At 39.9% G+C, this 14,826-nt stretch overlaps 6 protein-coding genes across 6 annotated transcripts; 3 read left to right on the plus strand and 3 right to left on the minus strand.

The window, feature by feature from the left end:
- Positions 1-4,324: 4,324 nt before the first annotated feature.
- Positions 4,325-5,750, minus strand: RHIMIDRAFT_293153 (uncharacterized protein; the record flags this gene model as incomplete). The annotated part of the gene is made up of 2 exons (XM_023613963.1): positions 5,376-5,750; positions 4,325-5,309 (listed from the first exon to the last, which is right to left on the minus strand). Exons 1-2 carry the CDS (start codon positions 5,618-5,620, stop codon positions 4,325-4,327), a joined length of 1,230 nt encoding a protein of 409 aa, XP_023464656.1. The 5' UTR covers positions 5,621-5,750.
- Positions 5,751-7,030: 1,280 nt separating this feature from the next.
- On the plus strand, positions 7,031-8,276 carry RHIMIDRAFT_293154 (uncharacterized protein). Its single transcript, XM_023613964.1, has 2 exons — positions 7,031-7,573; positions 7,632-8,276. Exons 1-2 carry the CDS (start codon positions 7,416-7,418, stop codon positions 8,203-8,205), a joined length of 732 nt encoding a protein of 243 aa, XP_023464657.1. The 5' UTR covers positions 7,031-7,415; the 3' UTR covers positions 8,206-8,276.
- Positions 8,277-8,933: 657 nt separating this feature from the next.
- RHIMIDRAFT_258416 (kinase-like protein) lies at positions 8,934-10,307 on the minus strand. Its single transcript, XM_023611334.1, has 4 exons — positions 9,997-10,307; positions 9,751-9,940; positions 9,575-9,691; positions 8,934-9,524 (listed from the first exon to the last, which is right to left on the minus strand). The coding sequence occupies exons 1-4, from the start codon at positions 10,297-10,299 to the stop codon at positions 8,986-8,988; spliced, it is 1,149 nt and encodes a 382-aa protein (XP_023464658.1). The 5' UTR covers positions 10,300-10,307; the 3' UTR covers positions 8,934-8,985.
- A 122-nt stretch (positions 10,308-10,429) lies between these two features.
- On the plus strand, positions 10,430-12,014 carry RHIMIDRAFT_314396 (uncharacterized protein; the record flags this gene model as incomplete). The annotated part of the gene is made up of 7 exons (XM_023614932.1): positions 10,430-10,563; positions 10,619-10,883; positions 10,936-11,071; positions 11,119-11,383; positions 11,449-11,482; positions 11,513-11,555; positions 11,732-12,014. The coding sequence occupies exons 1-7, from the start codon at positions 10,498-10,500 to the stop codon at positions 12,012-12,014; spliced, it is 1,092 nt and encodes a 363-aa protein (XP_023464659.1). The 5' UTR covers positions 10,430-10,497.
- Positions 12,015-12,142: 128 nt separating this feature from the next.
- On the plus strand, positions 12,143-13,513 carry RHIMIDRAFT_239107 (uncharacterized protein; the record flags this gene model as incomplete). The annotated part of the gene is made up of 4 exons (XM_023609101.1): positions 12,143-12,358; positions 12,410-12,690; positions 12,747-13,204; positions 13,266-13,513. 4 exons carry the CDS (start codon positions 12,143-12,145, stop codon positions 13,511-13,513), a joined length of 1,203 nt encoding a protein of 400 aa, XP_023464660.1.
- Positions 13,514-13,591: 78 nt separating this feature from the next.
- On the minus strand, positions 13,592-14,770 carry RHIMIDRAFT_204917 (protein serine/threonine phosphatase 2C; the record flags this gene model as incomplete). Its single annotated transcript, XM_023606794.1, has 2 exons — positions 13,592-13,988; positions 14,037-14,770. The coding sequence occupies 2 exons, from the start codon at positions 14,768-14,770 to the stop codon at positions 13,592-13,594; spliced, it is 1,131 nt and encodes a 376-aa protein (XP_023464661.1).
- Positions 14,771-14,826: the final 56 nt, after the last annotated feature.

Consider the following 14,826-nt stretch of genomic DNA (forward strand, 5'->3'; position numbering starts at 1 on the left):
CTCAATGAAGGGGCAGTGTTCCAAAAGAGCTGAAGAAGGAGTGAAATCAGCCCCGGGAGACCGAACGACCACGTTGGGATCTTCCTGTAAGAAAGAGGAAGACGTGAACTTAGCTTCCAGGGAGGAAAGGCAGTTAAAGAATTCCATGGCCCATGCAGGAGGTTCAGCTTGATCGTAACCATTGTTCTCAGTATTCATAATTTGACGACGGGTTGTCCAGGTGCGTACAAATTCGAACGAAAAGAAGATGAAGGATAAAAAAAAAAAAGTCTTTTATATTACTGTATTTTATTTTACATTGTAGAATTCGAACTAATAAAGAAAAGAATGATTACAACAACCAAGATCACAAAGCTCGAAGTGTAATCTATACAAATTTGCCAGTCATTCTAAAAGACAAATCATTCAATATTATAATAAAACTACATTCTAATCATTTTGAAGTCAAAAATACATATCATTTTTAGGTCAATTCGATTTGACTTATTGTGATGTTTCTTTTATTTCAAAAGGACAAGATTTCTAGACATAAAGGGACAATTATTTTTGGGTTAGTGCCATTAGTTTTGTTTAAACATGATATTTTATTGATGGTCCAAATGAGCGCAAAAATAATAAAATAAAATAAACATTCGCTCGGACCCGTTCAATCCATTTGGAAGTGAATGGTAGCGAAAAAACCCCTTATGGGTACAAGGGTAAAAAATGTAAACGGAAATTAATGAGTATGGTTATCGATGAAAAGTTAAATGAATTGCTTTAACCATACAAGAAGCTTTTGACCATGTGAGTGCTTAGTAGAGATCAATTTGTTATGGTGTGGCTGATCTAATTCATGTAATAGGAAGCATATAATCGGTCATCGCTGAGACCAGATGAGGGCTAGGTTTGGGGAATCGAAGGGTGTAAAGGAAGCATATTCAGAAGGAATGACAATGGATCTCGTGTTGTTTCAGGCATGAGCAGACATCGATGTATATCAAGGCAACTAATAACGTGATTTTTAGATAGCTGTTGCGTTGGATGCTTAGGACATGGTCGAGGTTTGCCACCAGGAAACCAGCCTAATCTCCAGCGTATACAGCGACTGCGCTCTGACTTAGACATGGGTAACCAGAGTATAGGATCCAGAGAGATTGATCGACAGCAGCTAGGGAAGCAATTTGGAGCTTCGGCATCGTTGGCGGATCTCTAGATTCTGTTGCAAAAAGCATCGTTTAGCAGCCTTGAGTGAGCGAGTATCGGGTTCTTCAGTATTAGACAGCACCGTTTTCCAAAGCGCTGTACGAGAGAGAGCGTACCACTGGCTTCTTCTGGTATTGCGGATATAAGGTAACAGACAAGCAAGCAGTGCATCTTCTGGCAAATATAAGGAACGAAAGAGGAACTGTACCTGTAGTATATTGACTCGTTCCGATACAAGGGGTAGCTTGGACATGTGGAGTATAACCTTAGTGGACGCTTTACCTCGAGCACCATAGATTTCCTTGATGCAACCATTCTGAGTTTCCTCTAGAGCGTGAAGTTGAGAGACCGTGAAGCGATTGATAGCTTGGCTGTATTCAGGCTGAGGTCGAACGATGTGAGCATAAAACTTAGTGCAAAGAAGTTTGAAGAAACCGGAAGGATTCACACCAACAGATGGCAGTATGTTCATCGTTGCAAGAGCCTTATGGGTATTACGTTGAATTAATTCTTCTGGATCGAGGTGCCTGCCCGGTTTAAAGGGGACGCCAAGGTATGCGAAAGTTGTTTCTCTTGGTAATGGCTGATCGTAAAGGGTATATGTAATTGGATCTGTGCTACTGTCCAAGGTCACGCATTTAGATGGATTCCATTTGTATCCCATTTGTATACTATGATTATCGCATTGCCGCAGTAGATCAACCATATTTGAGCGTTCGGCGAAGAGGGCTACATCGTCAGCTAGAGTAGGCAATCCAAGGACGATATCATTTCCAGCGGTGATGAGCTAGATGGAAGAGCTTGAGTGCACAGTTGAGCTAGTAGTTGGTTGATGTATATCGAGTAAAGATACGGTGAGAGCATGGAGCCCTGCAAAACGCCTGTTTTTGGACGAAATCGACGAGAAGTAGCATTAGAAATTAAAATTTGATTTGGATGTCATCGGAAAGATTACGTAATAGGCTCAGTAAAGGAGGCGAGATATATTGACTGAGGGTTTCCCAAACGAAGCTGCGGTTAACTGTATCATACGCGGATTTTATATCCAGGAAGACTAAGACCGGAGTAATGCGGAATTGTGAACGTAGTATCTGATAGATCTCAGAAAAGTATAAAGCTTGGTCCAAAGCACTATGATATTCACGAAATCCCCCTTGTGCAATACCCAGTAGTGGTCCTTCGCTTGTCAATGTGAGTTGTATACAACGTTCCTGGATTTTTCTAAAAATTGTGGTTAAGCTGATTGGACGGTAGCTTCCTGGATCTGATGGAGGCCCTTTCTTATGGATTGGAACGACTTGTGCGATACGCCAAGACAGGGGGACATAGAATCAGGCCCGTCACATTTGAAACAGGATGAGAAGGTCTAGTGTCATTAAGTGTTGGATAGGCTTTAACATTTCAATACGTAAATGATCTACACATGAGGCTTTTTTGACAGGTAAAGGTTTTATAGTATCTTGAATAAGATCAATGTCGAAGGGGCATTTTTCATCCGAAGATAGAATAGGTGAGGCGATCTCATGTGCTCACACATTACTAAGTGGGCCACCAGAATAAATAGATTCCATATGTGTCGTCATGATGTTCACAGAGTGCTGTGCACATTCAGAAGTGGAGAAAGTTGGATTTAAAGTACGATTTTTGCGTATTTTACTTATTTTCGCCAGCGCTTTAGTGTACTCGCCTGTGGCCATTTGGTGACAAAATTTGTCCCATGCCTCTCATCGTCGTCGATGTATTAGTTGCTTAAGATGGGAAGAGGCTTCCTAATGTCGAATCCAGCAATGTAACTTATTAAGACCATACGCCTTGCGCCATTTACGATAGTAGTGTTCACGGGTTTGAAGGGCTTGTAGCATTTCAGTGGCCCAGGAGCCCTGCCAGTAGTTATAGCTTGAAGTAACCCGACCGCATGTGGTATCTAGTGAGTCATATATGATTTGGCACATAGAATGGTTGAGCCCTTCTATACGTCTTTGTGCTGTTTTTACATCATCAACCCGATGGGAAACAGATCGAGTTGACAGTTCAAGACGGGTTAAGGTGGATTGTATTTGTTGAGTGTATGCGTCGCGAACCTTTTGTTCTCTCAATTTTTCAAGATTCCATATTGAGGTATTGATCAAAACAATGGAAAATTATAAGAGAAGTATAAGTTAATGAGTCTCTATATAACCTCTTTATTAAGATCAAGACGAGAGAGAGCCCAATATTACAAACAGGGTCATTTTATATGAAGATAGAATTGTTAAGGAACCGATTTAATTATGTCCAATGATAGTTGGGCATATCGCGTTATATGTTAATAACATGTATTGTTGTCAGTATCTTTGCATTATTCATTCTTAGAGTATAGATTTATAGTAATCTCATACGACAAGATTAAGTATTTATAGGGTAAATACGACACATATGACTCGCTGTACTTGTGTCGGCCGATAAGGAGCGGTGGTTTTAAAAGAGAAAGAGTTCATCTTGTGGTTGGAACCGAGGGATTTATCCACAAGGATCTTCATTTCTGGCTCATTTAGTTCAGTGGTACTCATGAAAAGATCAATAATACTATCCTCTTTATGTGTCAGAAATGTAGGTTGCCCAAAAGCCAGTCGCTTATTCCATACGATGATGCCCTTTTCTTTAAGCCAGCGGTGTACAACGTTACCCTGAGGATTGGTCGAGCGATCCCCTGTATAAGAGCCAAATCTAGCGTTAAAATCACCACATATGATGGTTTACCTTGTGTTAGGAGTTGTTGATGGGAGCGATGATAGAATCTCTAAGACTGTCTAATTATCCAGGGAAGGTGGCAAATATAAGTAGTGAATTAATGTATCAGCTATTGTGAAAGAAAGTTGATACTGAGCAAAAAAAGAATCACGAGAGGACAAGCAATGGATGTGGTACGGACAGTTAGGATTTATCAGCATACATATATCTTGCGCACCTCTGTTATTATAGTATCCAATAGGTATACCATACATATGAAATTGTTTCCAATTTGTTGGCTATCTTATAGGTGGGAGTAGCTAGGTTTCAATAATTAAAAGGATCAACGTTGGTTGCGCTGCATCAGTAATAGGCGTAATGACATGCCTGGGTAGACCAGTGGCGTTGAAAAGTGTAATTGTTAGGTGGTTCATAAGGATACAGAGTCGCCTATGATAATAGCTTCCCTTGTAGAGTTAGTGCCAGTGTTGATAGATTTGTGGAATAAGTCATCCGCGCTGTCCATGGAGACATCGTCAGATTGAAAAATGTCAGCAGCTTGGTCGAATACTTTACGACTACTAGGTAAGGTTTCTTGTAAATGCGTTTTACTGATCCATCCTTTAGAATAGAAGAACCGAGCAACAGCGTACTTGACGGAGGCGCGAATGTAAATCAGGGCGCGTGCCATACGGCCACTGTGGTGCATGAAGGCGAAATTGGCTCTTTCTTCAGGTGAAAGATTAATATATTTAGGATCTCGCAAGACTTTGGGATCACAGGGACCAAAATCATCCTTAAGGGTAACTTTAAACCGTTCTAACTGTTTACGAAGCTCATTCACATAATCATTATGCACAAGTAACGCAACAACATTGCGGTCTGGATAGTGTATATCCAATATACGATTGTTCGCAATATAGGGTTTTCTCAAACGAGTACGAATCTGGTCGATAGGAACTCGTGCTTTAATTGGTAAGTATACGTATTGGAATCCTTGATTCTCAAATGGTGGTTGTAGGAGGCGTGCAGCTGCTTCCTGCCGTTGCAATCGGCGTTGTTGCTCATGCTCTGCAAGACTGCGCTTGATTTGGGAAATACGCTGAGGGTTATGCCATGGAGGTGTTTGGGAGGGTAGCGCAGGAAAATCTTTGGAGCTGAGATGGTTGTCGTCTTCGTGATGGTTGGATTGGTTCATATTCGTGGATTTCTGTATCGCTTGTTCTTGTAGTTGGGTCACCTGTTGACGAAAGTTGGCTATCTCTGCACGGATTGCTGCAAGTTCGGTTGAGAGTCGTTTAATCATGTCCAGTAAGGTCTGCATATCGTGTGCCTGGTCGTTCGTGTTACTGTTTTGGGTAGGCCGTGTATTGTGGAAAACTCCAGAAGTTTCGTTGTTTGGTGAGCTTACAAGACTATTAGGAGAAGCTAAAGACTAAACAATGAACATCATGGTTCGAGCCTTAAAAGTCTTTCCACACCCATAACAACGAAATATGGGCATGGGTGGATCAGTTTTAGTGGATCCATTACGACGAAAATGGCCCATCTTCTCGCAATGAAGACATCTCAAGGATTTGCGATGGCTCTCAAACTGCAAAAGCAAAGTAGTTACTGCTTCCTGAGTGAGAATATCATTCGTACTTATTAAATTGTTGCTATTTATGTCGCCAGGTGGCATAATTGAAGCAATTGTTTTCGACGTAGTTAGTGTAACGTATGTCATTAATTTTTTTTAGGGGACAGCGCTCATATTGAGTGCCCAGTTTATTGAAGCGGATATTTAGAGTTGAATTATGAAGGGAATAATGAGAGGTAATGAGGGTTAAATAGTAATTATTATTATTATTATTATTTTTAGAGGCCACACATCCTAAAGACTGTCACCGAGGAGCAACAATCGAATTAAAGCGGTGTATAAGACGTTCAGCACATGCAAAGACGTAGTTGGCGGTAAAAGGAGTGTCATGGAATAAGAACTGCCATCGACAAATCCAAATAGCTTGCAAGACACAAGCAACGATCTGGAAGGAAGAGAGAAATGAAGCCTCCGGTAAGGAGAGGTCTCGGGGTGGCATCGGGCGCATATAAAAGACAGCGGAAGAGTAATCTTTAAGGAAGAAGTATATATGGGAAATCCATTGAGGTGCGAAAAACTTCGGAGCTACCAAGGACTAAACAGCAGAGACAGTCGGGCAAGTGAAGAAAAAATGTAACAGAGAGTCAGGTTCGGTGGAGCAAAGGGGACAGATGTTGATGGTGAATTTAGCGGGAGAAATATGATGTAGGAGGCCCAAGTTGGGGATCCGTCAATGGAGAATTTTGTACCAAATGGTGCGTGAGAGGTGAGGTATTTTAGCAGATCAAAGTTCCATCCAAACCCGAGCTGGAAGGACTGGAGGGCGAGATAGTGAGTTGCGTGGAGAAGAATCATGGAATGGCCGAAGAGTAGCAGGATTATGTAGACGGTCAAGAAGTTTGTATACCTTAGGCGAAAGTGCCAATAGACGAGGTGGTATGTCAACAAGCGAAGGGGACCCAAAGACCTGAGAGATGATCGGGGAGAGGTCAAAAGGAGTGGAGGCACCATCGGTTGTAGTGGTGGTTAAAATTGAAGAGAGCATCGAACATAGTTGGATAGTGCCAGTCGAAAGTAAATTTATGACTTGCTTGCTGGTGCGGGAGTAGCTAAAGATTTCGGTGGATGTAAAGTGACAGAAGCGAAGATGGTGGTTGACTGGATCTAGCCTTAGAATGTGTGAACCGATCATTTTTTTAAAAGCACAAGAAAAAATACGTGGTAATGAGGAAGATGTACAAGAAGGAAAAATAATAAGGGACAAAGGTAAACACAGGTAAGTAGTAGGAGAAAGCACAATATCATCGAAAGAAGAGGGGGTAATTGAATCAATAGGTTGTAATAAAGTAGAAAAGCTATGCAAGGAATTAGTAGACAGATAGGAAGACCGAAAGCTGGGGAACAGCAGTGGCCAAATGTATGAGGATGGTAAGTCATCTGGCACAGCAGACAGCAATTGTAAAAGGTATTTACAATAGGGAATGCTAGGTAAAGGAAAGTCAGTAAGCCATTAGTTTTTTAGAAAGTGACATTTATTTTTTGGTTACGGACATTTAATTTTCTCAAAGTGACAAAATTTACTGTTCTCACCGTATCTTCGAAGAAAACAAGCTATCAGAGAGTAGCACAAAAGAAAGCTTGATACTTTTGTACTTCTCGTGTAACATCATAGCCAAAGAACAATGCAGTTTTGCTGAAGGCTAATTCATTTTGCATTAAAAAAGCATAAGAAAAACGCACTAGTATATTTTCTTATAATCTTTTATTTGTTTAAAGAAATGGTTTAAAGCTTTTCCTTTTCTTTTGACAACAAAAGCGCTATCATAACCAAGGGTACATAATATTCCGCTGTTATTTAAAGAAGCGCTAATAACAAGAGATACATCTGTTTTTTTTTTCCTTCTTCCTTTTTTTCTTATCGCAGGCCAATGTATATAATTCTATGAAGGCCCTTGTATTGGTTCTATCTACATTAGTTATATACATTCATTCTATATTATGTATTCAAAATGAATGCACTTTCCCATGCTTGCATAATAATGAAGTGTGTGAAGTAACGAGTGGTTATTCAAGATGTGCAATCAAGACAAACACAACAAGGTAAACATTTACCTGGTAAATAAATTCGCCAGTCCAATCTAATCTGTACAACCCACAGGTGGATTCTAACGAGTGCAACATCGGTACCAGTTTTTGTAGGTAACACGACCGCCCAGCTGGGAGAACCCTGCGAACGGCCACCTATCACTAATACAACTAGAACGTACGATCCATTCTACGGCAACTGTGCACGGTTCCTGTATTGTGGCTTATCTGGAGTATGTATGCCTAAACTACACCATGGCGAAGTCTGTGAATCTTCAAGTCAATGTGTTCACAGACTGGTATGCGTCAACAAAACCTGTCAGCTTAATTCGCCGTCGATAACCAGTAGCCTTAATACAGTTCATATCATACTCTATACCTTGGGCACAGTAGTTATCATTGCCATCATGCTGTTCATCTATATTAAGGCCAGACATATAAAGAATCAAAAGAGAGAGAGAGGCGGATCAAGCATGACCCAAATACAATCATCATTACCAACCGCAACAGTATTGACGACGTCAACGGCAAACCCTGTAAATCAGCATGCGGTTTCTAGGATATTAGAAGCCAACTTTGGTCGTGATATTCCATCTGAACGACAATTACATGACAAATCCCAGGCACCACCACCTTATTCTCCATAAGGAAACGATACCCCCTTCTCATTTTAGTTCTTGAAAATAAAATAAAACTGAAATCTCTTTCTAAAAGGCCCAAAGAAACTTGACGCTTGCTCTTAGTAATCTCAACAATAGGATACTGAACAGACCTTTCGTGGTATAAGATATCAACAAATCAGACCATGAGGTAGTGCCTCTCATCTTGAACATCTTGGCTTGTTTGAGTCTGCTATGTTAGCAAGAATACTCTCAGAAAGCCATTCTTCATACTCTTCCTTTGCAGCTCTCAATTCCTTAGTATCGTCTTTTATTTCAGCTACCTGAGTTGATGAGGAGATGACGGCAAGAACAAAGGTTATTGAGCATTTCTTTATGACTGCTGCACATTTGGGATATGGGCTTATTTTACAGGTCAAAAGTGTATTACGCTTTTCTCTCTCTGATGCTGCTGTGCCAGTTTTATGCAAAATGAAATGCTGGTTTCAGAAATATATTGCTTGTTTCATACCCTTTGTTTTTAGAAACAAATTTGTAAAAGTAGCTTTTTCATTATGTTGCTCTTAAAGTTATGCATGAATGCGGTTTTGGTGAAAATAAAACATGAATGCATCAGTGTTGTTTTAAGTCAAGATAGAAATTTCATGATTAAAAATATTGACTCAGGCATAAAATAAGATCATTAGACAGTATCTGTCATTTCGTCTCCTTTGGTCAATAGAAACGATTTAGAATAGTCAAAGAATAAGATGAGAGCTTGTATTATTATTTTTTAATTCCACCTCTATTAATCAAAAAGTTTACTGTTTAGTATTTTTTTGGATTAGCCTCTCTTCGCCAAGCTGATGGATGCCTTAAATCCTCAATGACCCAGGGATGACGTTTAACTTGATCCAAGGTGATTCTCTTTTCTGGATCCTTCTCCAGCAGTTTAGATAACAAATCTTTTAAATCATCCGATGTTTCAAACCCCACCTGAGTTGCATCAGGAAACACGAGAGGAGTGTTTAGAATGACTTCGAATAGCTCATATTCGCTTGCAGCCGTGAATGGACATTGACCGTAAAGTAGACAGTAAAGAGTGACACCAGCTGCCCAGACGTCAATTGCTTTTGTAATCTTCCAGAGATGCTGTGGACTGCAAAGTTCGGGAGCAAAGAAAGCCGGAGTGCCAGCGGTTTCTTCTAGATCCTTTTCGATGCTATCATCATAATGTACATTGGGGCCAGCCAAACGTTCATTAAAGTACGACACACCAAAGTCAGATATTTTAACGCTCTTGTTGTCTTTGGTGTAGAGAAGATTTGAGGGCTTGATATCGCGGTGGATAATACCTTGATAATGGACTAGAATATACTTTTAACATTAGATGACATGCTATGGTTATAGCACTTACTGTAATCTAGTCCACTGACAAGATCTCTGAATATCTGACGGGCTTGGCTTACAGATAGAGCGGGTCCGTCATCAGGTGTTCTCCAAACAATCTCGCCACCTTCCATATATTCTAAAACTGAAAAAGAGAGACATGAGTGACGACAGTAATAGAATATGCATAAATTCTTGCTGTACCCATATAGATTTTCTTGCTTGAGTAATCATCAATGACTTCTTGCAATCGAACAACGTGTGGATGAACACACTTTTGAAGAATGGCAATCTCCCTTCGAACTCTTTGTTCACCATCTGTATCTCTTGATTTCCTTAATGGTCCATAGCCTAGCTGTCTTTTCCTTGACTGTTTATCAACCACTTTAATTGCCTTAAAGTACGACGGCTGTTATTAAAAGTGTGTCTTGTATGATTTTGTATATTTACCACGAGTTCACCCGTGTCTAAATCTTGAGCCAGTTTGACTTTACCATGCATGCCTCTTCCAATCTCTCTGAGGATCATATAGTTGTTTAGTATTTTATTCCCTGTGCCTGGATCATAGTCTTTGTATGCTATATTTGACACCCGCACGGGTAGATGTTCTGGTGTTGATCTAAAAAAGTAAAACCATTTTATAAGTGACTTTTTATTTGATGATATTGGTTCCGCGGGTTTCCATTGTTGCAAGTGTTGTCTAGGAACTAAGTTTTTTATAAGTGCGAATGTACTGTTGCTATTATTATGCATTGAAAAAAATAATGAAAAAGAATAAAAGAAAGAAATAGGAAAACAATTGTTTATAAGGAATAAAAAAGGCATGATGCTTCGGAGTTTAAATGTGTTTCTATTGTCAATGGCAACTGTTTCTTTCCTGTGGTTTTTCTTTTTTTTTTTCTTGTTTTTATCTCGACTCCCTACAAAACTTCTTAAATAGACAAGCCATTAATGAAACTCCTCAAGTTATTATCCTTTTCTCTCTTCCCCTTTGCTTATGCGTCAACACATGTCACGGTAAATAAGGGAGCATAAATTAAATTAAATAAAAGGCCGAACCTATATCATGTAGATATCAAACGAAACTTTTCATGACCGTATAGCAGCATTTGGACCAAGAATATCTCCTAACGGAAAATTAGGTTTTTTAGCAGAACCAGCCTCAGATCCAACAGGATGTAGTCTGGTTGAGCCACCGTGTACAGATTGGATCGCACTTGTCAGAAGAGGAGGATGCTCATTTATCAGCAAAGTGCGAGCCATGCAAAAGAGTGGAGCAATAGCTGTCATTGTAGGTGACCCAGATACAAGGCAAAGGATTACTATGTGTACTTCAGGTAAATTGAATAATTGCACAGCCAATTGATTTTTATACACACTGGAAAATAGGTGACACATCAGATATTATAATTCCAAGTGTATTTTTAGCAGAAAGTGAATATAAAAGGATATTGCATTTAACCCAGTTATTCAAATCACCTTTAATGACTATATTGCAACAAGAGTACACAGAGGCAGTCAATTGGTAATGAAGTAACGATTATGAAGTATTGAGACTAATATCATAAAAAGGCCATTCGTCATTTTATTTTCCCCTTGTGCCATATTATTGATCACCTATGCATATTGTAAAGTTAGGCAGGGAGTTAAAAGAAGAAAGCAGCTATCGATTGTTTCAAATTTGGGTGTCAAATTATATCATGATCAAAAAGAAGAAGAGTCTTGTTCGATCTGTTTACAAGAGTACAAAGAAAATGATTCGTTGCGTTTGTTGCCATGCCAACATCAATATCATAAAGATTGCATTGATGCTTGGTTGTTGACACAGAATGGATGGGTAAGTGAATATGGTTTCCATGTCTACAAAAGCCTTATCCTTCTTTTTTTTTTTATTTTCATCAGTGTCCTATTTGTAAACATGGCATAACATTATCAAGTGCGTAGATGTAAATAAATTATAAAATAGTGACGGCCAAAGATTATACTTATATGGGGATTAAGCTTAGGAGGTATGCCTCCCGTACACAATTAATCTTAATCCATCTATGTTTGCCCACTTTTTCTTCTTTTTTATCCCTTCAATGTCTTTCCATCTAGAAACACCTTCACTCTTATTTCCTTCATTATTTACTAAACAGCAACAATCAACCATAGTGAATCGATCGTTTTCCTTACCAAATTATAGCCACATTTATTATTATGACAAAGAAGACGAAAGTGAACTATCTAATGTCAACGCTCGACCCTATCAGAATCAATTGGCCTTACCTCCCAGACATCAATTTCAATCATTACGTGATCTATCACAAAGAAAAGACCAAGATGAAGATGTCAGCAAGCCATCAATAGCCATTCGCGTATCTCTACCTATGACCTCTATAGCTGCTGCTTCAGTAGCAAAGTCACGACGAATCAAATTAATCAAGGCTCAAACGGAGCCTTTGATTAGACCACGTCGATCATTTTAATCACAAATAAACATGTTATTCTGCATTGTCACTTCATTCTCTGCTTATGTAATTAATTATGTCGAATATCATTGGTCTACGTGGCTATAATATTTCTGCCCTTTTCTTTATCCTTTTTTATTCTCAAGATGGATAGTTCAGAAAAGGACCTGATAGTTTGCATTCGTTCGCCTTCATTAGAAGAAACATTATCTGTCACAATTAGCCCAAATGCAACTATTTTAGATTTAAAACAGGCTATTGAACCCATTCACCCACATCATCCTAGCAGTAGTGATCAACGCATCATTTACAGTGGAAGACTATTACAGGATACTGAAGTTATTGATGCAGTTGTCAGCAAGGTAAACGATAGCTTGCACTTGTTATATTTGAAATCTAAAAAGTGATAATAGGCAAACCGTGATGTGGCACCCACTTTTCATTTAGTCGTTAAACCTTCTGTACGATCACTTAAAAAGCAGACATCAACACAGTCAATACAATCCACCTCTCATGGCTCAAGTACTACCGCTACCACTACTACTTCTACCACTACTATTTCTACCGATAGCACCAATGCATTTACTGAAAATATCACTACTGCCAATACACCTTTAACTACCAACCCTACAAACACTACTCAGCCGTTAGTTCAGCCAATGTTGCATAGTGGATATCACCTTGTTGCTATCAAGTAAGTTGAAAAGCTGTTAATAAAACAGTAAAGATAACCTCTGTTCTTTTTGCTAGTGGACAATACTTTCTTGCACCCGTTCTTGTTCCAGCCAGCCAGCCAAACGTTCCACTTTCACATACCCATTTTATTACCAATCCCGCAGCAGCATATGCTCCTGTTTATCAACAGTTATATCAAACTGACAATACATCGCAAGCACAACCACTGCTCCAACAACAACAACAGCCACAACAGCCACAACAACAACAGCAACGAGAAAGGACCTTAGTTTTTCGTGCGCGCATTGATGCCCGACAAATCACTTCTATCTGGCTTATACTCAAGCTGGCCGTCGTTCTATTTATGCTCTGCCAAGGAGCAAGTTTACAAAGGATTGTGATTTATCATCTGGCTGCCTTTGTATTCTTTCTATATCAAACAGGAAGACTAAGAGTTGTCGTTCGTCGAATTCGAAACCAAGGTATAATAAATGGCAGACCTCTCGCACAGACACCGCCTCGTCGTACAGAAGGTAAGCAGTGATTATTGTTATGCTAGTATCAACTGATTCATACCTCCCCCTTTTTTGACAGTTCCCCCTGCTGATAATGGTGCGCCCGATGGCACTCAACAAAACAATCATTCACCAGATAATCAACCCTCAGAAGGGTCTCCTCAGGAAACCAGCCCCTCTTCATCCACTTCTCACGCCAACGCACCGTTGCAACAGCCCACGTTTTGGGATACATGTAAACGATGCATTGTCATTTTTGTTGCCTCCTTATGGCCAACCTATGGAAGAAATCCTCAGATTGCTCAAGCCTTTGATAACAATAATTAAAATACCTCTTCTTCTGTACAGTAATAAGTGTTTTTTATTTTACAAATACACATCAAAAAATAAATAAAGTCCTTTTTTTTACATTTTGTTATGGCAAACAAGGGTGACAATACATGTGATATCATCAACCTTTCCTCCTCTATAATTACTTCCATGTGCTTGAGCAGCTTTGGCCCATGGACTGAGTCGTTTTGGATCAAGACTTTGTCGACGAGCCTTTTCGGTCAGTGTTTTAGCAAGTCTCCTGATAGTAGCTTTCACCATATCAGGATCTTTGCCTTCAATCGACTCCATACCAGCATTAATGATTTCTAACGTTTCCTCCGAGTACATGTTGTCAAAGTAACCGTCGGTTGCTAGTAAGATAAGGTCTCCGTTCTTTAAATAAAATTTTTTGGTATCAGCATCCTTTGGTAGATCCGTGACGAGTGCGTCTCTATTTGGATAGCTCTCGGGTACCACAGTCAGCTGATAGCTATAGAAATTCGTGAGTAAATAAAGAATAAAAGAATATGTCACTTACGGGCAGTTAAAGTAATGCTGTTGACTAGGGCTTTCATACACAATCTTCTTATCTCGAACCAGCAAAAAAGCAGAATCGCCCAGGTTGCAGGACGTCATTTCTCCTGTCGTCTTTGATAAGTTCAAGATACAAGCTGTACTGCTTCCTGCTGCTACTTTGCCGCTCTTTCTCAGTTCATGAAATGCTGCATCCAGAATTTGATGAGCATCAATCACTTTTTCATGTTTGGCTATCATCGCTGCATTATCCATCAAGGTCCAAGAGAACAAGGCTGGATCAACACCGACCGTACTCCAGCCGCCGACACCATCAGCAACGCCGATCGCTAAACCTTCTGGTGTTGTTGTCTGAAAGAAAGCGTCTTCGCCTGCGTCTACTTTGCCTGTTCGATGAATTTGTTTCCAGTATGGAACTTTGGATTGATTTGTACGTTGTTTTGTCTTGGGATGCCATGCAGCGTAGGCAATAAAATGGAATGGTTCTGGCACCGGTTCATGTTTACCTTCCTCTACCGAATTAGTTGTGACAGGTGCGGTCGTAGACGCCGTCGTAAAATGTCTCGATGTCAGATCGTTTTGGCTAATAAGTTGTTGTTGCTGCTGTTGCACTTGAAGGCAGTATGGCAAATGCTGACAAATGGCCGGTTTGGAATGAGTTACTGCGGTCGTCCATAGAGGACGAGAGGATCGTAGCAGTAAAGAGGCTGCAGCTATTCTTTGAATATGTGGTTTCATTGCATGTAGTAAGGAAACAGGGGAGGAGGAGAGGGAGGAAGCAACTGAGGTGGGAG

The sequence above is a fragment of the Rhizopus microsporus genome (genome assembly GCF_002708625.1).
Source record: "Rhizopus microsporus ATCC 52813 unplaced genomic scaffold scaffold_12, whole genome shotgun sequence".
NCBI classification, from domain to species: domain Eukaryota; kingdom Fungi; phylum Mucoromycota; class Mucoromycetes; order Mucorales; family Rhizopodaceae; genus Rhizopus; species Rhizopus microsporus.